At 45.8% G+C, this 24807-nt stretch overlaps 1 protein-coding gene across 1 annotated transcript in view; it reads right to left on the bottom strand.

The window, feature by feature from the left end:
* Window positions 1-1720: 1720 nt before the first annotated feature.
* Window positions 1721-24807, bottom strand: part of Prkce (protein kinase C epsilon) — a 515489-nt gene continuing 492402 nt past the window's right edge. The window contains exon 15 of the mRNA XM_027417971.1: window positions 1721-5021. Within this exon, the coding sequence (XP_027273772.1) occupies window positions 4875-5021 (147 nt within the window). The 3' untranslated portion in view covers window positions 1721-4874. The remainder of the gene's footprint in view (window positions 5022-24807) is intronic.

The raw sequence follows: 24807 nt of genomic DNA, 5'->3' as shown, positions 1-24807 counted from the left end.
ACCCTGTCCAAGGTGTTTTCTGCCCTGAGAGGGGGACAGATTGTCAACAAATATTCTTCATGGCTGGGATATAGGTCAAGGTGGAGTACTTGCCAAGCATGTCTGAGGGCCTAGAGTCTATCCCTAGCACTTCCAAACAAAACTAAGAACTACTACCATCACCCCAAACTCCACTTTGTAGAGGCAGAACTACAAGCATGAAATGGTGGGAAAGAATCTAAGAAAGCAGAACCCAGAAAGCCTTGAGTGGCTTCCATGGCCACAGACACATGTTGGCTTGGGACATACATGGGAACAAAGCAAGAGTCCCACCGACAAATCCATCCATTGGTGAGTTTAAGGGATTCCCAGTTTATAAGGAATGTCCTGGCCCTTGGGATTAGGAGCAGCAGCCACAGGCAGAATTCTGAAGAGGTCCGAATGATCTTTGGTTGTAAGATCTAGTCTCTGTCAGGCAGTATTCTGTTTGTTTGTTTGTTGTTTTGTTTTGCTTTTGTTTTGGCTGTTGAAACATGGCACTCAGGTAGTCCAAGCTGGCCTCAAACTTGCTATATCACCAAGGATGACTTTGAACTGTCTCCACCTCCAAGGTTCTGAGATTTCAGGTATGTGCCACCATACCCAGTTTATGGGCACCTACTGACAGAATCCAAGGCTTCCTGGAAGCTTGTTACCAACTGAGGTGTGCGGCCTGTAACTGAATCTAGGTGCCCATAGCTTCATTGCCAGTCTCCCAGAGGTTGAGTACAGGAAAGATGCCCACCCCCAAGTACCAGGGGCACGTCTGATCTTCTTTATCTTTTTGGTTGGCAAGCAGGGGTGTGCCAGGAGACTGAACAAACAATCATTTGTAGCCTTCACATACCTGCAGAGAAAAAAATCGGAAGCTAAAAACTCTGTGGGTTTTAGACTTGAAAGGTTTTGTTTTAAACTTAAAAGGATTTTAGGGCAGGTGAGATGGCTCAGTTGGTAAATTGCCTGCTGGGTTAGTCGGGTGAGTTGAGTTCAACTCCAAAATCCACATAAAGGTAGAAGAGAACCCAGCCCACAAAATTGACCTCTAACCTCCACACACATGGCCTCTGTCCCCCCCATTTTATAAAATAAAATTATTATTGTGCATGTTCTGATGTATGTGTGTGTGTGGTAGGCATACATGCCGAGGCACACATGCGGAGGTCAGAAGGCAACCAGTGGAGTCATTTCTCTCCATGTTAACAAAGGTTCTAGAGACTGAATCAGATCATCAGGCTTGTGTAACATGTCTTCATGAACTGAGCCATCTTTTTCACCTGTACAATTGTTCTATTTTTGGAAGTTTTGCTATGTAGCCCAGGCTGACCTTGAATTCATAATACTCCTGCCTCTGCCTCCTTAGTGCTGGAATACAACTGTGCCCCATAATACTGGGGTTAGTCAGATTCTAGAATTTCTTTTTGTTTGTTTTTTGAGCCAAGGTTTCTTATAGCCTAGGCTACCCCTAAATCCATTATGTAGCAGAGGATGGCCTTGAACTTCTGATCATACTGTCTCTACTGCCCAAGTGCTGAGATTACAGGTATGTGTCACCGCGCTGAGTGTTGTGGGTGCTGGGGAATCAAACCCAGGACATGGTTCATGCAGGCAAGCTCTAACCACGGAGGAACAGCTAATTCCAGAAGCTCTGGTCTCTAGTGTACGAAAGGCGCAAGGAGAGAGCCATCTCGCTGGGACGGAGAAGTAGGATTTTACGTCATCATGTTTATTACGTTCTGGAACAATACACGCTCACACCCTTTTGAGGACAGTACATTTGGCACGATAATGTGTACAATGAATTATGACACTAATGGATTAAAGTCACATCCAGAAAGGAAGGGAAAATGTACAAAGAAAGCTTCACAACACAAAATAAAACCCCTAAAATTGAACACGTTTTCTATTTAGCCAGAACTATCTCACACATCATTTAAAAAGAGGTAATTTTTTTTTAGCCTTCTTTTATTTTTTTTAAAGCAAGAATGAATTGTGTTTTCACCTTTGGAGGAAAAAAATATGTTTCTACTTCACAAAGTCCATCAATGAGAGGAAGGGAGGAGATACTATCCTTCATGTAGGTGTTTGGCTCTTTTTTTTTTTTTTTTTTTTTTTTTTTTGTACTTTTCTCTAAAAGAGAGTGAGAGTTGAAAAGAGAAGGAACTGGCAGAAATGTATCAGTGTGGCCATCCCCCCGACTTCGCTCTTCTTTTTGATACTGGAGCCTGAGCACAGAGCTCACACCGGCTAGGCAAGAGTTCCACCACCAAGCCACATTCCCTGTGCTAAGTTCTTCCTGAAAGGACTCCATATACACCCTATACAAGTGTAGGTCTCTGCTGGATTCAAACCTGCCAGTGTGAGAACCGCATTGGCCAGAGACATCCCAGCCAGCTGGCTATGGGCACCAAAAGGGAGCCAGGGTGCTGACTGCCTACTGCTTGCTGGTGGAATGTATTGTTTGATTTCCCAGCAACAGTGCCAGTTGGCTAGGAGGAAGCGCCTAGCCCCCAGTGTCACATGAATACCACCAAGTCTTTGAAAACAGCCACTTGATGTCCACCTTGGCTGTCCAATGTTCACAACAGTAAAGGTAGCCAAGGAGAGAGAAAGAGAGGGGGAAGGAGGGGAGAGAGAGAGAGAGAGAGAGAGAGAGAGAGAGAGAGAGAGAGAGAGAGAGATTGAGAGAGATTATATCTGAGTATGATGGGCGTATTACCGTATTTTTCTAAACAATGAGATGATACCACCATGAAGATATTTCTGTGCTTGTTATCCACTCCAAAAGATAGTCTTCCCCCAGTATGTCAAGTCACTGAAGATAAATTAAATTAACCTAGTGTTCTTCATCACTTCCCTGGTATGCCAAACATACAGATCGATACAGCATAGTATTTAATATTTGCAATCATCATAAGAACAGATCACAGTTACACCTGAGTTTTTTCATTAAAAAAAAAAAAAAGCAGAAGAGAACCGAAGGTCACCATCATTAACGAGGGCTGTGACTAGCCAGATGCAAATAGGGACACGTTGAGTATGGGCTCAAAATAGTCACTGTCCAAGCTTGGCAACCACTATGGAGAACATTCCTCTCCGTCTGCCATCTCTATCAGGGTGTGATGGAGCTCAGAAGAGCCAAGTACGAATTTAATATAGCTCATCATATGGTTACATCTTCAACCCAAAAGAAATAAACAACACAAAGGACCCCAGCCCTCCCTAGGAAGAAGCATACCTCTCTCTCTGTAACTTGAACCAAAAGCTGATAAGAGGATCGCACCTGGACATTATTATAGTTATTCTTTCATTGACTAAAGTTTTTAAAGATGCCAGAACATGCAGCAGTTGATACCTCTATATTCAATGAATTAATTCCACAGGCCTTGCAGCAAACACTATATACAAAAAAAAAAAAAATCTCAAATGTACAAAAGGCAAAAAGCTTCATTAGTGCCACTTTGCCACTCACAAAGTATATATATTTGGGAGCAGTTGGGAAATCCACGTGCAACAGTTGGAATGGATTCCATTCCCTGCTAAATCAGTTCAATAAAATAGGTAATCCAAAGACCTTCAGGGAACATGTACACAAAGCCACAGAGAACCCTTAGGTGTCAAAGACTAACACCGTCAGCGTATCTACAGGAGGTAACATCCGTCCATTAAATAGAGTTCACTTGAGTTGCCATCCCATGTCACCAAAACTCTGGCCACATCCCACTACCTTGTCAGTCTTCAAATCACTTGCTCATCAGTCTCCTGACACCTTCTGCCTGACCCAGGCTAAGTTTCGTTCCAATACTTTATTTTACATACTCAATGTTTCAAACCACAAGTGGGACTACCGTTTTGTAGAAGTGCACAGAAAATAGAGTTTATGCTGGAAACTTGGGGAAAAAAAACTTGGAGAGAGAATTTGGGAGTTGAAATTTCCTGGACCCTCAGGGTCTTGGCTGTTGCTCTGGTGGCCTTTGTGCTCAGGGAGAATTCTGACAATGAGAAGCCAGAGTTTCCTCTGCTGTCTCTGCATAGCCCTCATGTGGCACTAAAGCGTTACTAATAAACTTTGGACGACTGGATTCTCACTGTGGATTAGCCCTTTAATATCTACCTGCATTCACACTGGTATGTCTGTCTTTTGGCCAATTAGAAAGTGAACTTGGTAACAGTTTTGTTTTGATTTTTTTTTGAAATGTTAAAGAGTTCAAAATCAAAATGATTTCTTCCATGAGATACAAACGTACACAACTTTGGCATGCTCAAAAAAGCTAAAACCAAAGCAAGCAGGAATGTGCAATTCCAGAGCAAACGGACACAGTTGGCCAGCCTGAGCATTCCCAGGCTCCTCCCACCAAGGGTACACATTGGGGCACCCGCCCTTATGTGGAAGAAGTACCAGTCTCTTGTCCTAGGTAGAAGGGCAGGGAGGACAGGCTGGGGAACAGGAGGAATGAGAAAAGAGAAGAGTCAGGGTTCCATATCCAGTGGCAGAGCCCAAGTCTTTGCGTTGGGTTGGCTTGTTTGTTTTTCCTTTGTAATAAAAGAACTAAAGTTGCTTCAGGGTTATAGACGGATGACAGACAACCCAAATCCAGCGCTGCACACAGCTACCCGCAGAGCAGACACTGTTCAAATCATCTGTGTTCCTGGTTGAGTCTAGACCCAAGAGTGCCTTCTGGTCACTGGGAGGGTGGGGAAGGACATGGCCTGGGGTGAGGGATTGCAATAAATAGAGTGGACATGGGACTGGGACTCTGGGGTGGAGGAATAGTTTGAGACCTTCTGAGCCTCTGCAACATGGGATTTTTCTCAGCACCCTCCTTGCAGCATCAGCTAACTCCACGGGAAGCAGCTTCTCAGGGCATCAGGTCTTCACCAAAGTAGGAGAAGCCTTTGAATTCCTCCTGGTTGATCTGTTTCACTATTGCTTCATCCACAAGTGTGAGTATTGGCTCCTCCCTCGTAAAGTCTTGGTCAAAGTTATTGACATCTCTTTTGGTTTTCTGTGGAGAGAAAAAAAGAAGGTGTTGAGTTGAGGCATGACTTCCCTCTTAAAGGAACCCCCCTCCCACATGGAGACTGGGCATCAAGATGACCAGCCTCTCACCAGAGCCAGCCTCTAGCTACCAGGAGCAGATACAGGGCTGTTCCAATGAGGTAATAATGGATGGCCCCAGGACCCAGAGGTGAAGAGGAGGAGAGCAAGAATGAGTTAAGGTGAGAAGGAAGAGGGTGCGTGAGTATGACGGAAAAGCAGGGAAGTGGGATTTCCACAGGCTGTGTGTGTGTGTGTGTGTGTGTGTGTGTGTGTGTGTGTGTGTGTGTGAGTGGGATGCACAGCTTCCATCTTCTAGCCCCTTGTAGTATCTGCTATAACCGTCCATTTCCATAAAGACAGTCCTTGTTGTACCCAGGGGGCAGACTTAAATCCATCTGCCCAAAGTCTACAGTGCTTTTTCTCACCACAGAGACAGACCTGATAGTCCTGCCACATCTGCTTCAAATGACCTCTCTAAGTAGAAAGATGGGCCACCATTAGGACACAGGGACACCTTCTTTGACATCCATCTGCCCTCATTATTACCTTACTTTATGGTCCCATGGCTTGGCCATTATTACAGTGTTGACTCAACACACAGACTTGCTGTGTTTTCAGACTTTTGTCTAGACCAGTGGTTCTTAACCTGTGGGTTGTGATCGCTAGAGGGGGGTGGAACAACCCTTTCATAGGGGTCACCTAAGACCATTGGAAAATACAGATATTTACACTAGGATTCATAACAGTAGCCAAAAAAATTACAATTATGAAGTAGCAACAAAAATAATTTCCTGGCTGGGCAGTGGTGGCGCATGCCTTTAATCCCAGCACTCGGGAGGCAGGGGCAGGTAGATCTCTGTGAGTTCAAGGTTAGCCTGGTCTACAGCTCCATAGCTACTGAGAAACCTTGTCTTGAAAAACTAATAAATAAATAAATAAATAAATAAATAAATAAATAAATAAATGGATAAATAGATAAATGATTTTATGGTTGGGGTCACCACCACATAAGGAACTGTATTGAAAGGTTGCAGCACTAGGAAGGTTGAGAACCACTGCTCTACACCATAAGGTCCTTTTCTTGGTCAATTTTAGGCAGTTTTGCCATAATAAATAAGCATCTACTGAAATAAGTCAGAAAACCTATGACTTATTCCCCAGTTCAGAAGGATAAGCCAGCTAGACATTCAAGTTCCCAGAGGAAATCTGTGTGGCTCCTGGTTTCTAGGGCTTGGGTAGAGGGCAGCAAACATGAAACCTACATATTCTGGTTTGGGGAGAGGATCAGGAAGTGTCAACAATATCCTACCTTTAAGGGCTTGCCGGGAGCCTAAGAGAGCTGAGTGTGCTTGTCTGGGATGTATTTTTTTTTTTTTTAGCTACAAAGAGAGAAGTCAGGGTTTGTCTAAGACCTGAAAAATGGTTTATAACGTGGTGGTATAAATGTGCAGAAGGTAGGATAAAGCAGGGGTCAAGAACATACAACATGTACGCACAGAACAATGGATCTGCCAAGCTGCCTGGGCCAGAGCCCACTGAGGGATGGCCACAGGTAAAGCTGGAATGTGACCACAGAGGCCTTCAATGCCAAGCCCACAGTACTGAGCACAGTATGGGGTACAGTGGAGAGTATGGAGGCCCTCTATCAGTGCCTTTTTGGACACTGGTCAACTGGTACACTGGTTAACTGGTTAGTGGCCTAGATGATGCGATATACCTTATAGAAAAGTTAGAGTCATTATTTAAAGAATGGTTAATAATGAAATATGTGGCTGGGTGTTGGTGGCACACACCTTTAATCCCAGCACTTGGGAGATAGAGGTGGATCTCTGTGAGTTTAAGGCCAGCCTGGTCTACAGAGCAAGTGCTAGAATAGGCTCCAAAGCTACACAGAGAAACCCTGTCTTGAAAACAAACAAACAAACAAACAAACAAAATAAATAAATAAATAAATAAATAAATATGCTATTCTTAATGCAAACCTGTAACCTTAAAGGTGGTAGTAAGTAACTGAGAAAAAGTATCTTTGAGACAAAGCTGTATGTTGCGTCTGTGTTTGGACGGTTGCCATGCATGTGAACAAATTCAAATCTCTAGGAGAAGCTAGAAGAAAGAAACCTGGTCCATTTTGCTTATGCTAGACTTCCTCAAACTTGACATGACACTTTCCATCCCGAGCTCCTGAATGATGTATTCAAACTTTTCCCCAAAGGAAAATTCTACAGGGAAATTGGGAGATACCATTCCAGAACTTTTCAACGCATCGCCACATTCATTTGCTCATTTGATCCTTGAACCAGGCAAGTATTTTGATTCTGGTTTTATAGCAGAGGCAACTGTGACTCCGAGGGTTTTGGGGGCTTGGCTGGGGTTACCCAACTGGGAACGAGCCAGACTCATACCCAGGTCTCAACATGATGCCTCCTCTCCCAGCAAAACTTACAAAGATGTGAACCCTGCAGAAATGGGATGGTATGTATGACAAGGGTCAAGTCTAACCAGGAGAAACATTTTTACAAGAACCCAATAGGCTTTTGAAAAAAAAGCATAGGCAAACGGAGATAGTTGGGAATCATAGTGAGAGACTATAGAGCATGGGGAAGCTGGCAGAGGAGCCATCCCAATGACCCAGATTAGACATAATGATGGGCAGGAAGGGACAGGGATGAGTAACTCTTCTCTGTCCTTAGCACAGTGAGTCCTGACTGAGCTGCAGAGTTTGGGTCTCAGCGACTGTGAGGGAGGATAGAGAAGATAAAGAGGATGCAAGAAATGCCCAGAAACACAATCTGTGACTGGGGATGTCTGTGGTCCCTTCAGCAGGGGACCTCAGACATAGTGTGGTCTTCCACGACAGCAAGGCTGACCCATGGCAGGTCTAGCTGTTCTTCTGGGGTTTCAGAGCCAGAGGAATGGAGGACCTGAGCAAAGAGCTGCTTCAGAGACAGATGACAAAGTTGGTCCTTAGGGTGATGCAAGCTGGCTGTGGGGCAATGGTGGTTGGGGAAAGAGTGTGGCAGCAGCTCTTCTGGGGACCCCCTGTGGAGGGGGGAGTCACAGGGCTAAAGGATGGGGAGGGCTGTGCTGGCTGAAGGCTCAGCCAGAGGAAGTTTGGGAGGCAGAGAGGTAGTGGCAAGAACTTGTGAAAGGGCAACCAAGTGGTACACACTCTGGTGGCTAGAGTGAAGGGTTCCCGGAGGAGGGTGAGGATCCACAGAACAGGGTGGGAAGAAAGATCCATTTGGAACATAGCTAAGGATAGGCTGGGATTCCAGGGCAGGGACACCTCTGTCCTGGTCCAACCTTTCAACTAGTCACCGAGGATGGCAGGATATATATATATAACCTCAGATAACCCATTCGCTCTGTGGCATTGGCTGTCCTTGTTTATTTAATTGCTCATATTTCATCAGTCGGTCACCAGTGACAGATTAATGCTTATTAGTCATAGAAACTGGTTTGCTGTCTTGAAGTCAGCTGGGCACAGCAATGGAGCGAGAGTCTACAGTGTGTCCATGCTTCACAACTCATCGGTTATTGGGCTCTGCTGCTATACCCAGAGACAAGCTAGCTGGGAGTGATTTAGCTCAGTTCTGAGTTTCTCGGGGCAATTCCAGAATCACCCTAGTGCATTCAGAAGAACACGCTGTTCTCTCCTCCTACAGGTCATCTAGGAAGACTGTTGGGCATCAAACCCATGTCTTGCACATGACACCCAGGCACTCTACCATTGAGTCACATCTCCATACAAGAACGCCATCCTTGATGACCTCTACAGACTGGTCACGGCTCCTTGCACAACTTGACTCCTGGCCCTATTTCTCTTGGAGACATTTTAGGTGCATATTAGTTACCCATTTCCAATTTAAATAGATAATAGCCCCATGGGATGCAATTCCTGATTGTTGGAGATGGGAGGCATGGGACATTTTTTCAAACATCATCCTGTCTCCCTATCACTGGCATATAGGCAGCATAGCATCCCCCAAACTGGAAAGGGCTGAGATTGTCTCCTTCACTCACTATTTTATTCTTTCCAATACTTCTGCTTTCTTTATAGTAGACCCAAGACTCAACTCCATGGTTCAAAGTCAGACTTTCAGAGGTAATGCCTACTTTGTCCTTGGTCAGTCTATATGCCTTCCCAGTGCTCATACTGTGTAGCCCAAGAAGTAACACTGGACACAGGAGCATCATTCGGAATCCACAGACCTTCTCTCCTCTATACAGTCTTTCCCACAATCTCTGGACCACACTCAGGGGAGGATGCATGGAGAAAAACAAAGACCACCATCCTTAAAAATTGTCCTCCCCTGCTTATAGGACATTGGTGTTAAGCTCTGTGGGCACTGTTTTTCTGTCTGCAAAACTGTGGTGGTGACAATACCTTACAGGCTGCCACATGTATTGGGTGAGCACCTGATAGCTGTGGGTACCGTGTGCCAGGGCCCACATCACACACCTCTCAGGTGTGTCCATGATGAGCATCTTGGAACTATCCTCCATTTCTCTCTAATCCTCCAAATCTTAGGCCAGTGCTGCTTTGGGGCCTGCCTGAATGTCCCAGCACTTTCTTTACTGATTTAGATTCTTCTGTGGTGACTTCCAACTTTGAGAACCAAGTCCCAAGTTCCTATGCTTGCTCACTTCTAAGGCCTATAGGATCTTATCCCTGTGTGCTCTGATATCTTTGGCACTGCTGATCTATGACACTCTACACTCACAGGGCTTCTTCATGCCTTTGTCCTTTGCACAGCTTACCTCCTGCCTGGAGTACACCATCTCTCTTCCTTGACTGTAGCCCTTATCTGTTTCTCTTTCCCATCTCAGTGTGAATGCCCTTCCTTCAGGAAGCCTTGCTTGTCCCCTGCAAGTGGTCTGAGAGGAGCTTTGGGTGAACACCCCACTATTCTCCATTCTTACATACCATGGGCCTCCCTATACAAGCAGGGATGAGCTTGAACTCATCATTCCATCCTCAGACCATGCCTGTCATTGATTGACATCTATTAGCATCTGCTGGGAGAAATGAATGAGCTTTTCTTGTATCTAAGCCAGCAAAGTGACCTGAAGTTAGGGCCAATGGCTGCCACTCTGCCAGAGGGGTTTGTCCGATGGGGAAGTGGAGGCGGGAGTGGGGTGGAAGCTAACGTCTGACTCACAAGGACAGTCCAGTTGGACAGCCGAGACAAGGGCTGAGCCCTGGGGGCCTTTGAGTGGGAGTTGACGGGCTCTCTTATCCTAGTGCCCTCAGCCACAGAGTTAGCTGTCTAATTGCTACTACAAGATAGGAACAGTAAACAGCTGGGGTTTGGGGAAATTCCATCCAGCAAAGGTTTTCAGTGCCTTGATGGGTATGTATGTGGGAGGTCAACGTTAGAGGAAAACAATTCCTACTTCCTTTGGCATTTCTTCAGTCATGGAAGTTTAGGCTCAGGAGATCCAAACCTGACTCCAAGGAGGAGGCATGTTTCTGGGATGGAGTAAGAATTCTGAGGAAGCAGTTTCAAAGCTCCCCGAATCTGAGAGACTCCACCCAAGAAACAAAGTCCCAGGGAACCAACTTATTCTTCAGGCCAGGAGGCCCCTTGGGTAGCATGATAGACCCCAGCCAGCAGCAAGATGGGTTCCAGCTACTTTTTGTCTGGCGAAGATGGTTCTCTCATAGCTCTCACACACTGATCTCTTAATGCCAGCTCTTGGAGGAGCTGTGCTGTTTGCCTCTGACCTAATCTGATGTCCAGATTAGCTGATGACTGTGCTCTTACCGACTGTGTCACGGGGCTGGCCCTTAAGTGTCTGTCTTGCTGGTCCCTCTCATGCTCTTCCTTTTCATGGTGTGAGTGACAGCGACAAGAGAGCACAGTGGTGGAGCTAGGAAACTACACCTCAAGGCTGTGGCTGGAAATGGGTACATGATGCCTGTCTATACCTCCTGTTAGGCTCCTCTGAAGTCTTCCTCAACGCCAGCCTTTCCCATCTCCCTCTTTTCCCAAGTCCCCAAGGGACTGCCTCCTGCATTTGGCTCTTCTAATTTGTCATATGGGTCATACTTCTCTTTGATAGTCCTTGAGGTACCCACTGCAGAGTAGGCAACAGGAGATACTTCACGTTTATGAGCTTGGCCTAATTTTATTTCATTTATCCAATCCCTCTGTTTTGAAATGTCAATATTCTAAGTTTCCCTTCCCCCCACCTTTCAGATAATGTTCCAAAATGAAAAACAAGAATTTCAATCAGGAGAATGCTTTCTCAGTATTTATGAACTGGGTCTTTTGACATACATGCTCATTATAAACACATGCTCATCAACAGAGCACATGTAAATCTGCTTACACACATGCTGCTATGAGAAATTAAAGGGAAGAAGGAGGGGTTTATTCCACAGCTCTGACTAGCTAAAATGAGGGTTGGGACAGAATTTCAAGTTAGCTCTCAAGTTAGAAATTTCTATAAACACAACCCTTTACATTTTGAGGCAGGGTTTCTCTACGTAGCCCTGACTATCCTGGAACGTGCTTTGTAGATCAGGGTGACCTTTAGCTCAGAGACATGCCTGCCTCTGCCTCTAAGTGGTGGGATCAAAGGCGTGTGCCACCACTGCCCAACTTAACATTCATTTCTAAAACTCTTGTCTATGAAGGTGATACTGGAAACTTGCTCAGTGGAAGAACACACACACTTAGAATGCCTGAAGTTAACTGACTCCACATTCTTACTCTTCTCTCTCTCTCTAAATAGTCACAAGTGAGTTCTCATGAAAACTTAGACTCTCGCTTTAAGTATACTCAGGGTTGCTAAGGAGGCTCAGCGCGTAAGGGCACCTCCTTACCCAAACCTGAAGACATGAGCTGGATCCCCAGGACCCACATGGTGGAAAGAAAGGACCAACTTCTGACACTTATCCTCAGACCTCCACTCATGCTCCTGCATGCCCCCATATACATTAATAATAAATGTAAAAATATCAAAATAGCATCCATCTAGAAATAACTCCATATTTTCCTAAATACTATTCCTGAATGCTAGGAGACCATGTGCCTGTCTTGGACTGTTTGCTCTGCTGGGCTATTTTTTGTCATGTTCAAGCTGGCACAAGATGGGGCAGACACAGCAGAACCTTCAGCAACAGAGCCTAGAGCAACAGATTAGTTTCAGATCCACACAGGAATCACCCAGGAGGGCCTTAACCAATACAGATGGTGCTCTACATCCAGAGAGTCTGTTTACCTGGTCTGAGGTCTGGCTTGGGCATGAACTATTAGGGATGCCTAAGTGAGCATTATGAAAAAGTAATCCATTACTTTCTCTTGGGCTTCAGGTCACTCTAAGGAGTTCTTGCCCTAATCTCTGTATTTTGAATATGTTTCTCTTTGTGGGAGAATTCATTGCACACACAATCACAGCCTTGCTTCATTTAGCTTTGTCCTTTGTGTGTGTGTGTGTTGTGTATTTCTGTGAAAGTGTGTTTTGTGTGTGTTGTATGCATATGTGTGTTGTGTATGTGTGTGTAGTGAATATGTATGGTTTGTGTATGTGTGTGATGCATGTGTTGTGTGTGTTTTAGTGTATGTGTGGTGAGTGAGTGTGTGGTTTGTGTGTGTGTGTGTGTGTGTGTGTGTGTGTGTGTGTGTGTGTGTGTGTAGGTGGGTGCTGGAGATAGAACCGATATCTTCAAGCATGCTCAGCACATGTTCTCCCACCCAGCTACAGTCGCAGCCTGGTCACTGTGTAACAGGAGCTCTTGGTCTATCAAAAACAAACACAGCTGTATAGAAACCTAAGTCTTGCCCCAGACATGGGGAAATTGGCTCTGCATTGGTGGGGCTCAGCCTCTGTACTCTGGAAACTGAGCAAATCAGATGCACAGCTTGGTTGAGGCTATGTACGGAGGGGCAGATCATTTTCTTTTTCTTACCAGTTTCTAAACAGCCTTTTTGATGTTGAAAAGCTTGTTCAAGAGCCTACAGTTCTGGATTAGCTCCTTGAAGCTCACTCTAACAGGGTGTTTCTTTTCAGTTTCTTCCCTTCCATCTATACTTGGGACTCTTTTAAAAATGATAAAGTGGAGACATCTGAAAGCTTACCAGTGAACCCCACTGGTTGCTTTCTAAGCCACTTTTGAGAGCCACTGAGTAGTGGCCTAGCCTTCAGGCCTTTTGCCTGACCACCCAGATCACTGGTTCTCAACCTGTGGGTCTCTACCTCCACAGAATCTCATATCTGATATTTACATTATGACAGCTATGAAATAGCAGCAAAATAATTGCATGGTTGGGGGTCACCACAACATGCGAAACTGTATTAAAGAGTGGCAGCATTAGGAAGGTTGAGAACCACTGATCTAGAGAACTTCTGGAAAAGCAGCCAGTGCTCTTAACTTCTAAGCCATCTCACCCCCTAGATTATATTCTGGATTCTCCAATTACCAACACTTCAATCCTTGGGCAAATATGTCCTATCTGTGTCCTCATTTACTCATTCATACTGCTCCCCCACATATTTGTTATAGGGATCAGGATACTAAATATACTCAAATGGGAACACTAAATGCCATTGAACAAAGTAAATTATTAACAGGGTCCCTCTAAAACACAGATCAAAACCATCGCTGGGATGGAACAAACAACATTATCTTTTGGGTGATCCAGGGAGAGGCTCTGTCTGGTGTTACTTCTTAATGACAGTGTCCTTTCATCTTCCATGCTCACTAAATCTAGAAGTGACCAGCCTTTACTTACAGCAAAGAACCAAATGTGTGATTGCTCAAAAGAACCTTTCTTAAGCAGCTATATTTAGGAATATGTATGTATTTATATTTATATGCAAATATGTATGCATGCAATAACTACAGATGACAAAGGGGAATGAATTTGAAGGACAGTGGGGAGGGGCATTTGGAGGGAGGGAAGGGAGAAATGTTGTCATTAAGTTATAACCTCAAAAAAAATAAACAGAAAATGAGAAGAAAAACAAAACAGAGCCTTTTGTGCCTCCCCCCCCCCCATGTTCCCCAGAATAACATCCATGGTAGCGGTATATACATTGTACATTCTGGTGCCATCTTTATACTCTCTGAAACAAGGCGACATGAAGAAAAGCAAATGAAAAGAAGAAGCCAGATTTTGCTTTCAGCACAGCTTCCTGTGACACTATAGGTGCTGTTTTCTATGAATCACACACACATACACACACACACACACACACACACACACACACACACAGTGCTGGGAGCCTGGGCCACTGGGTGCAGGAGAGCCAGACAAACTGGGGTCATGCAACTCTGGTCCTGATGTCACCTGCTTAGAGCCTAGACTCAGGTCCTTAAGGTCTTCTCAATTTCCCAGAAATGCCCCCCCTTGCACTCTTCTCTTTAACCTGATGTCCAAAATTAGCCAACTCAGTCTCAGACAACTATCTACTGTCCTAAGAGTACTGCCATAGTCTTGGGGTTATGAGCGCCACTGCCACTCCTATTTCATACAGTTGCTGGAGCCTTGGATCAGAGAGGGAAGCCAGCACCATTTTCCCCTTCAAACATAAGTGATGGGCTTTATACCAGCTGAAGTCAGAACCCTTCACTCAGTTCCTGGCCACTCCCTGGTCTAAAGAAGGACAAGAGGGTTTGGGGGGAGCCACAGGAGCTCACTGCCACCACAGTGAGGCAGCTCTCCTCTCCAACCTACTTCTGTGGGGCACTGCAAGCATGCATCTGTGTACTTTCTCCCCTCCCCACTTCCTTTTTGAGACAGGGTCTTACTCTACAGCCTGGCTGTCCTAGAATTCAGAGTCATTCTCCATCTCTTGAGTGTGGGGGTGACAGGCATTACCCACCATGCCTGGGGATAGTCATATACATGTATTTATATGTAAGTATATAATATATACATGCATAGATGTATGCATTTATATATAACACAAATACCACATACATTTTATGTTTAAATTTGGTATCTATGTGTACATGCACACCTGTGTGCACATATGTGATGACAACTTTTTGGAGCAGGTCCTTGCCATCTACCTTGTTGAGGCACAGCCTCTTGTTTCTGTCCATGTGCTCTGCACTCCAGGCAGCTGGCCCAGGAGCTTCTGGCTGATCCTCCTGTCTCCACGTCTCACCTCACTTTAGGGGTGCTGGGATTGTGGGTGTGTGTCACTGCATTCGGCTATTCACCTGGATTCCGAGGCTTGAACTTAGGTCATCATGTTTGCAGACTCCACACTTTTAGATGATGAGACATCTCCCAGGCCATGTTAATGAATTAATTAATAATTAATGCTTATTTATTTTTGCCAACAGGGTCTTTGGTAGCCAACGCTGATCTTGAACTTCAGAACCTCCTACCTCCACCTCCCAAGCGAGATTACGGGTGTTAGGTTATTACACCTGGTTACCAATGTGTTTTTAAAATGAACCAAATTGCCTCAGCCCGCCAGCCGTTCTGAACAACTAACCACAGCTGAATTCTGTCAGGTCAGCTGTTGGATGGAATTCACTTTTCCTCTTCCCCTCCTCCTAGTTATTGTTTGCTAGACTAGTCATTTTTTTTTTTTTCTAAGAAATTCTATCTGCAGGGTTACTTTAGAAAAAGAAGGAGGAAAGCAACTCTAGGATCCCAGGGTTACCCACTCCTCTCCTCACACCCAGCAACTGTTTGTAAAAGCAAGAAGGCTCAGGCAGCTGCTATTTCTGCATTAGCTGGGCCTCGTAGACAACCACCAACTTCCATCACAGGGCAGGGTAGGTGGTCACAAAACCTCAAACGCTTGTTGGCATGCTCTTTGAAAAAACAAAACAAAACAAAAAAAAAAAAACAAAAAAAAACAAAAAAAAAAAAACAAAAAAACTATGGTGCTGGTTTGGAAGCTTCGAGAAGGAATCGGGTGGGACCCAATCTACCACTCCCCAATGGCTTCTGTTCCACAGAAACGGGAATCAGGTTCCTTGCCATCTGCTACTAGTGAGAGGAGGAGATTTAAGGCCATTTTCAAAGTACTTCCACCATCGTCTACAGGCTATGGCTTGATCATTCTGAGCAAATGTATAGAGTGTAAAGTGGGGCTTTGGAATCTGGGGGCCCAGACTGTGACAGTTCTCTCTGTGGACTTGACTGGACACCTGTCAGGCCTCTGAGCATGTCTGTGAAGATGTTTGCCCAGATAATTAACTGAGGAGGGGAAGACCCACCCTCAACATGCTTGACACCATCTCTTGTGCTGGTGCCCTGGCCTGAATAAAAAGAAGTAGAAGAGGAAGCCAGGTAAGCATGTCATTCATTTACTCCTGCCATCTTCCCAGCCATGGTGGTCTGAGTCCTTTCTAACTGAGAGTCCAGTAAACCTTTTCTTTCTTAAGTTCTTTTGTCAGACATTTTGTGAGAAAGGTGACTATCACACTCCCTGAGTAACACACACAGGGTTCCCAGAAGGTTCCCAGGACATGAGGAACCCCTTGGAGTTCAATGACTATACTATCCTCCATAGGGGATGCTGTAAATAACAAAGGGCTTCCTCCTGGATAAAGACCATGTGGAGCCAAATTTCTGAGACCATTAACTCCAGACACACCTCTTCCCTCTTCTTGGAAAAGAAGCTTTGGTGGGCAGTGCCTACAACTAACTACCCAGGCCTGCCCAGCATCCATGAGAACACTTTGGTTTGGGCCATTTGACTGTAAAACCTTGCAACAGAAGTATAAAGCCCCAGCTAAGAGTAGTATGGTGTCAATTGAGTCCACACTGCCCTACTACAGTGCACATGAACAGAACTTGGTCTAGACTTCACAGACAGCCTCAGAGCCATGGTGCCCCAGTAAAGCTAACAATATCAGAGCAAGGCGGTCTGCTGTGCATACTTCCCTTTGCTTGAACAAACTCTGCAGAGCCCAGCAGAGAGCACCCTTTTTCCTGCTTGGGAGGCTGAACCACTCTTCAAGAGCAGAACTGAGGGCAGGAGAGGGTCAACCCCTTTTCACGGTGCTGCCACCAGTCCTGAGACCTGCTGCAAAGGGAGGGGTCTTTTGGTGTGACATGGGAAAGGAATGCCCTTTCTTGGGGAACTAGCCCCAAAGCCATTGATCCTGTCTTGCACTCCCGCCTTTTTTCCTCCATGCCTGGACTCCTCTTTCTTGGCACTTGGGGCTAACTGATGGCTCAGCCAGTAGCTGTCTTCCATAGCCCAGAGCTCCATGTGACTGGGTAGATATCTGTCTAGTGTTTCTCTCTGCCATGGTGCCTGGGACAGCCTCAGTTTCTTCATGTGGGAAAAAGTGATAAATCTCAGAACTACAGAACTGGCTCGATGTGGACCCTGATGGAGTGCCATAGGTGCCCGACACACGAAGCTGGCACCCATTCTAAGGGGAGGTATATCCTACTATGGAAATGGGAGCCAGGCTTATAGGCATTAAGCGACTTGCTCATAGTGCCCTCAGCCAGTCAGCAAGCAGTGAGTCAGGACTTGTGTTTAGCTTGTTCTGCCTGGGGCTAGGTTCCCTGGCAGGAGCCATCCTGCCTCCTAGTAGGACCTGCCAGCAGGCATAGATGTGGTGATCTATGTACTGGTTAGAAGAACCCTGCCTAGCCAATGCTACTGGTTCCATGATTTCTGCCAGTTGTGTGTGGCTGCATTGAAAAGAAAATGCTTTCACCTCACTTCGCTCAGTTCCTTCAGCCCCCATGACTATAAGATTTGGGTCTGGAGAGAAAGCTCAGTGATTATGAGAACTTAATGCTCTTGCAGAAGACCTGGATTTGCTTCTCAGCACCCACATGGAAGCTCACAACCCTCTGAAACTCCAGTTCCATGATGTCTGACCTCTGTGAGCTCTTGCACACATGTTGCATACATACATACATACATACATACATACATACATACATACATACATACATACATACATATGGTTAGGTATACACACATACACACACACAATAAACATTTAAAAATTGGGGATCATTTCTTATACTTTATGGGGGTAACATGCAACTAATTCATAGCTCTTAGGAATTTGGGGCTTTTTATCTATGTCCCAGTACATATCACTTCATGCTATCACTCCAAGATTCAGCAAACCATAGTTTACGTGTACTACCTGTGATGCGTTTTGAATTCTAGTCCAATGTTCTGACTATTCTATTCTCTTTGACCGCTTCCTAACCTTTGCCTTTTCAGATTTTTTTTTCCTACTGAACTGATTCTACTACTAGGTGAATCTTGAAGTTTGGCAAGAAGGTCCTGGGGGGCCCAGAGACTGAGCATGGTATGGAAAACACAGATAAACAGCTATAGGAAGTGTTACCACCCTGCCTGCTGCTGCTTCTTGGTCCCAAGGCCACTGAGCAAGGCTCTGCAGTGTGTAGGTTTGCACATGGTTGGGCACACAGCAGTAACATCTGAGTCCGTGTCTCCAGCTGGAAGCAGGCAGCAAACCATGGCAAACCTGAGCTAACTGTGGTGACCTTTGCCACTTACTATGACGTTTCAATATAATGCTAATAGTGGGAGTCTTCAAGAGGGAAACTTTGAGGTCTGGTTCTGGCCGAGTCTGGGTTCCCTACTTGCCAACCTCCGGATCCACCCTATTTATGAAAATATGCTGGATAAAGATCAGTCCTCTTGGCCTGGGATTTATTATTGTGCTGCCTGCTGGCTTTGAAACAGGAACTGTAAACATTCAAATATGTGCCTCTCACGTCAAGGTGAGATCACCCACTTTCTCTCCCGATTCAACGGCAATTTCAGGTTTCCTAATATAGATTCTAATTACCCTACAATTCCAAGCATAGACTGGCACGGGCCTTGGACCATAAAAGGTGAGAAGAGAATTCAGAGATGAATCTGGGAGAGAAATACTGTATGGACAGGCACTGTAGAGATCTCTAAGATCTATAGAGTATATTCACTCATCCCCAAACAGACCAAATGCCTGCTATGTATCAGGAGGCATGCTAAGTGTGGAGGGATACACCCCTGAACAAATCAGCAAACCCTCTCAGTAGAAGCAATTGTTAATCTTGGCTCATGGGTCTAAGGTGGTGCACTGAACTCTTTTGTTTCTACATTAGTGCATGACTGGAATTTTTTCTAATAAAAACTTTAAAATATGAGCCCTACCCTTAAAGGCACAATGCTGAGTGAAGGATGCAGCACAAACAAAGGAAAAACAGACACATGCTGTGTGGTTCCATTTATGTAAAACTTGAGAAAACAAACTGAAATAGCAGTTACACGAGGAAGATCAAGCACTGAGGAGATGAGGAAAGCTCAACTGGTCAAATGCCTGCTATGCCAGCATGAAGACCTGAAATTGATCCCTGGAAAACACACACACACACACACACACACACACACACACACACACACAAACACACACAGACACACCATACACACACACACCACACACAAGCACACCCACCTACCCACATCCCCCCACCACACACACCACACACATATACACCACACACACACACACACACACACACACACACACACACACACACACACATATGAACACACATGAACAAACACATACATACACAACACCCACCACACACATACCACATACATACTCACACCACACACACACACACACACCGCACAACACACACATACATCACATACACACCACACACATCCGTACCCGATAAACAGAAGTAGATCTGGGGGGCTTCTTTCTGTCATGACTGACAATTCCCTGGAGATTCGAGGCCTGAATGTTGAGGCTGATGCAGGCAGGGGACCCCATGAGCGGGCACAGTTTGCCTATACACAGTACTCTATAGATAGCAAAGGTGGGACTGGTGGCCTTAAAGGCTGCAGGGCTGAGCCCCTCCTCTGCCACACCCAAGCCAGCCTCTAGGCACCGCCTCTGTACTCCTGGCTGCTGACCATCCTTCAGAGCTCTCTGTAAGACACAGGCAGGAGGACACAGCTCCTTTATCAAGGTGGCCCAGTCTGTAAGATGGAGGGTGGGACATGACCTTACAAGACTCTCGGGATTGTGGAGGACCTGGATCCCAGCCTGTCTAGTGGGGTTCTCTTTTTCACCCTGTCTTTCTCTCTCTGTCCTGTAACTTTGAAAGGTCAGGACATTTCTCCTTAGCTGTGGAGTCCTGGATCTTTTAATTACTATTATCACCTACATATTTCAGTCAGTTTTTTCCTATACTCTAACTTTGTCTAGGTACTGCTGGAAGAGTGTTGGTGGGAAGTTATTATTATTATTATTATTATTATTATTATTATTATTATTATTAATTTGCCTTGCTATTGCCAATGCTCTCCTCCAGGGCTGCAGAGAAAGGACCAAGGACAGGTTCCATTAATCCTGTTGGTTAGAAGTGTTCTGAAGCTATCTTTTTGCAGATGCCTTTCTCTCCTTAGCCATCTTCGTCTTTCTCTGCCCAGACTTGGCTTCTCCAGCCAGCTGGCCCTGATTTCTTCTGCCTCTCTCCCTTTCCATCACATTTAGTTTCTCAGATTCCCCCCATGCTCCCGACAGGTAGTTATGTGTATGTGTTATGCGTATGTTCAAGAACTGATGGGGTAAGGAGGAGATTAAGTTCAATAAATACTATGTTGATGAGCTCATAAAGGTACAACCCAACATCCACCAAGCTATAAAGGAAAACTCACAAGCCTAGAGAAACGCCCAATCAAGCCCAGAACTGGGCTAGCCCGACCCTTTCCTGGGATACTTATAAGGATTAACATGATGTCTAGTCTTCCATCACAACCCACAGAAATCCATACTCCTGCAATCAGACTTCTCAGATGGCAAAATGGATAGTCCTGGTTTCACTACTATAACTGTTTGGCTAAGAGATATCCGGATATCTGTGCCCTGGAATGGTGTCCATTGATGACAGCTACCACGCCAAAGCCAGGACACTGGGAGCCACACAGCTGCATTCAGCCAAAACACTACTGAGAATGAAGGCAGAGTGAATATATGTGGTGAGCAATTCAGAGAGCAAAGACAGGTGACTTGGGCCAGATGTGGTGGGGCATGCCTATAATCCTAGTACTTGGGAGGCTGAGGGAGGGCGGGTTAGGAGTTTGAAGATAGCCTGGGCTACATAGTTACTTCCAGTCCAGTCTGGGTTACATAGCTCTCTCTATTCTCAACACAAAGTGACTCTACTGTGAAAGAACCTTAGGCACTATTGCAAGGGATAAAGACTTGAGAATCCCTCATCTAGTGAGTCACCCTCTTGTAGCATCAATGACTGCATCAGAATTAAGCCCAGCAGGCTCTGCATGGATTCCTGAGTGGCATTTCTTCCTACTCTTAGGATATCATTTTGCCTTCTAATAGCTACTGACCTGAGTGGTGGTACCACCCCATAATCTGAACTCTTCCTGGTCTTCCTCACTATCCTGTTTGTTGGGTAGCAAGATACAGTGCTCATCATTCTAAGAGCCCACAGTGGAATGATGAGCGATGTCTTTCTGTATATGTGTTTCTCTTATTGTTTGATGAATAAAACACTGTTTGGCCAGTAACCAGGCAGGAAGGATAGGTGGGGCTACGAAAGGAAGGAGAAGGCTGGGGAAAGGAAGGCAGAAAGAGGCTGTGGAGAGGGATGCCATGTGGCTGCCAAAGGAGCAACAGGTCCAGGCAATCTCCAGTAAGCCAAGACCATGTGAAAATACATAGATTAATAGTTATGGGTTAATAATTAAGCGAGAGCTAGCCATTAAGAAATGCTAGCCATCAGCCAACAGTTTTATAATTAATATAGCATCCTTGTGTTTATTTGGGGCTAATTGGCTGCTGCATCAGGCGGGAAAGAAACTCCAGCAATAGTGGAAGGCCATACTTGTGTCTGATTCTCAAGTCTGAACATCATATGACTTCCTGTAATACTTAATTCTTGGTTTTCCTGGAGCTTTGATGAGAGAGCAAGAGGGCCTTTAGACTATGGGAAGGGAGCCATGAAGGGAGAGAGCAGAACCAAACTTCCCTAAGAAGCTGGGAATACACCCAGCATCTTAGGCTGGCTACAGGTCCTGTTTTCAATGCTACAGGAGAACTATTCTCACTCCATTTTATGATAAGAAGGTCTGAGGATGGGGTGAAGTGACTTCTTATGATCACAAGATTAACCCTGTGACAGCAATCACAGTCAGCCCCAGTCTCTCTGTGACCAAAGCCAGTCCCTTATCTTCTGTATCACACCATTACTTAAGCAAGCTACCAAAAAACATGTGTACTTTTCCCCATGGCCTCTAGACCTGGGCCAGAGTCTCCATGGATCTTTGCAATAGTTAATAGCCTCTTAGGGGTCAATGGATCTCACTCTGACATGGACGTTGTCTTGGAGGTATCTTTAGTGAAGGACCCCATGAAGCCCTGGTCCTGACCCACCAGGATGGAAGATGATGACAGTGCCTCATTGACTTTTGCATTGCTGTCTGTGCTATTGGGGTCCCTAGGCAGGTGGACTAGCATGGGGGCGGGGATGACTGCCCAGCAGGGCTCCTCCTGGGACTGCTAAGTAAGTGAGGATGTGAGTTCTTATGCCCACTTCCCAGGCTTTCTCTCAGCACAGCCCAGTCATGCAGGAGCATGCAGGGGGGGTGGGGACTTCCAACGGGTCCTGCCATGCAGCGTGGATGGCTGAATGAAAGACGATCATGAGGTTGAAAGGGGCCTCTATGTCATCCGGCCTGTGGGCTCACCTACCTGGAGAGACTCCCCACTCTGGAAGCCTTACCTTACAGAGGGACATTCACACTGAAGCAAACTTGAAAAGAGAGAACACGTACACAAAGAGAAGTTTACTCGGCCGGCATTTCCCTCATCGCCTTGGGTGTTCACCGAGGACAGCTAGGACTCTGCGGGAGGCAGTTCTCTCCCTCCTAACTGGCTTGCTCCCATCCCACTGGTGAAGTCCCAGGAGCCTGTGATCTCAGAGTCTAATGTTTTGGGGGTGTACCAAATGTGGGCCGGGAGTGAGCTGACTAGCCCCACAATCTGCAGTGTCAGCCATATCAAATACATTTCTTCCTCCCTACAGTGCCCCCCAAAGATAAGTCTACCAGGAACACAAAAGCTAGATGAGAGAGACTCATTAGTGATTAGAAAGCACCACCATCTTGGAAGGAAGTCTCCAGTGAGGCAAAGTGTTCATGCTTGGCCATTATCTGTAGCACCAGACACATTGCTGGCTTTCGTTCATTTGACTCTATGTCCATAGGGCTTTTGGGTTTGGTGTTGATGGCATATCATTTGCATAAAATCAGTTCAGTGTGCATAGAGCTGGGACAGGAGGAATATACAGGGGACACGAGGAGGGAGGACATGTAGGAGTTGAGAAGACACATGAGAAGGAACTTGCCATGTTGAAGCAGAGGCCACCGAGTGTGGGCCACATAAAGGGGTGACAGCTTGAAGGCTGGAAACCCCGTTGCACTCCTAACCTCTGGGGAATCAGAGCAAGGGTTACACAGGGAGGCTGAGGCGCCAGGGGCACAGGAATCTCAGCTTAACAAAAACATGTCAGGAAGCCAGAGCCTGCAGGGACAGCAGCCAGTGGAGGTATGTGATGGAAACTGACCAGAGGCCAAATTCCAGCCTCCCATCTGAACAATCTCTTTGGTGACATCTTCTGAAGCGGGGGCTTCCTGTGGAGGGGATGGGATGGGAATTGGGTCGGAAGCTGTTCTGATGTTGCCTCAGCCCCTGTGGGTGTGAGCAGGCCCGGCCCCCAGTCTTCAGGTGAGCCAGGCATGGCGGAGGTGGGTTTGCCTGTTATCATGGGTGTGAGGAGACTGAAGAGTTCTGGAAACACAATATACTAGATGATAGCTATTCTTAAATGCTAGACTGGATGGTATGGCCACCAAAATTGATTCTTCCCTGAATTCACCAGTGACTTAGCTCTGGTGACCAGTAAGGGAACTGAGGTGTTGGCTACTGAGTAGGTTTCTGGGGAATGGTGGCATTCTGGTATAAGGTCAACAGGGCATAGCTGGAGAATACCTGGAGTTAGCTCCAAAGAGAAGAAATCCAGGCTCTTTCTTGAACCCCAGCACTTGACCACCCTTCCCCTCAGGTGTCTAGTGCCGTGGGTGTGTGTGTGGGGGGCTTTTCTGAACCTGTCTCATTGGCTGGTTTAAGCTTGTGCCCAGTGTCTCTTTGTGCTAGCAATACCCACAAGTCTGGTGCTGTCTGATTTGAGATTTTATCCTTTTCTTCACAGTATCTATCCATTCATGTGACATCTGTCCATAAGACAGGATCCAAGAACTTCACAGTGTCCTAGCTGATAGTCCCTTGTCATCATTGCTGCTTCCCAGTGTAGAACTGGCTTTTGTTCAGCTGTCAAATCTTACCTTCCTGAGCTCTCCTAGGAAGTCAAATGACATGTCCTGAAGTTAAAAGACACCTTAAGCCACCAGAAAGTCAGTCTTGTAATGGAACCTCTGACCCGTGAGGAGCAGGAGGACTCTCTGGCAAAGTTCTGCAGTATCTCTCTCCCCAGTGACTTGTGGGTGACTGCATTTGCCTAAGGCTACACCTCTGCTAATGGAAGACAGAGCTGGTCTGCTCCCTGCTCTGGTCTTGGCAGACATCCCTATGCTGGTTGGCTACACTGGTCCTGCGAGGTTTTCCCAGATGATACATGGAATATCTTTAATTTAATTCAACATCTTCTGCTAGACTTGAGTCCACAGATATAGCCCAGAATAATGTCATTTCCATGTGGCAGGAATGAGTTTTAGCTTGGGGACAAAGTTAT

Source organism: Cricetulus griseus, chromosome 5 (genome assembly GCF_003668045.3).
Source record: "Cricetulus griseus strain 17A/GY chromosome 5, alternate assembly CriGri-PICRH-1.0, whole genome shotgun sequence".
Lineage (NCBI taxonomy): Eukaryota > Metazoa > Chordata > Mammalia > Rodentia > Cricetidae > Cricetulus > Cricetulus griseus.
The sequence above is the reverse complement of the archived record's forward strand: the minus strand, read 5'-3'. Positions and strand labels throughout refer to the sequence as shown.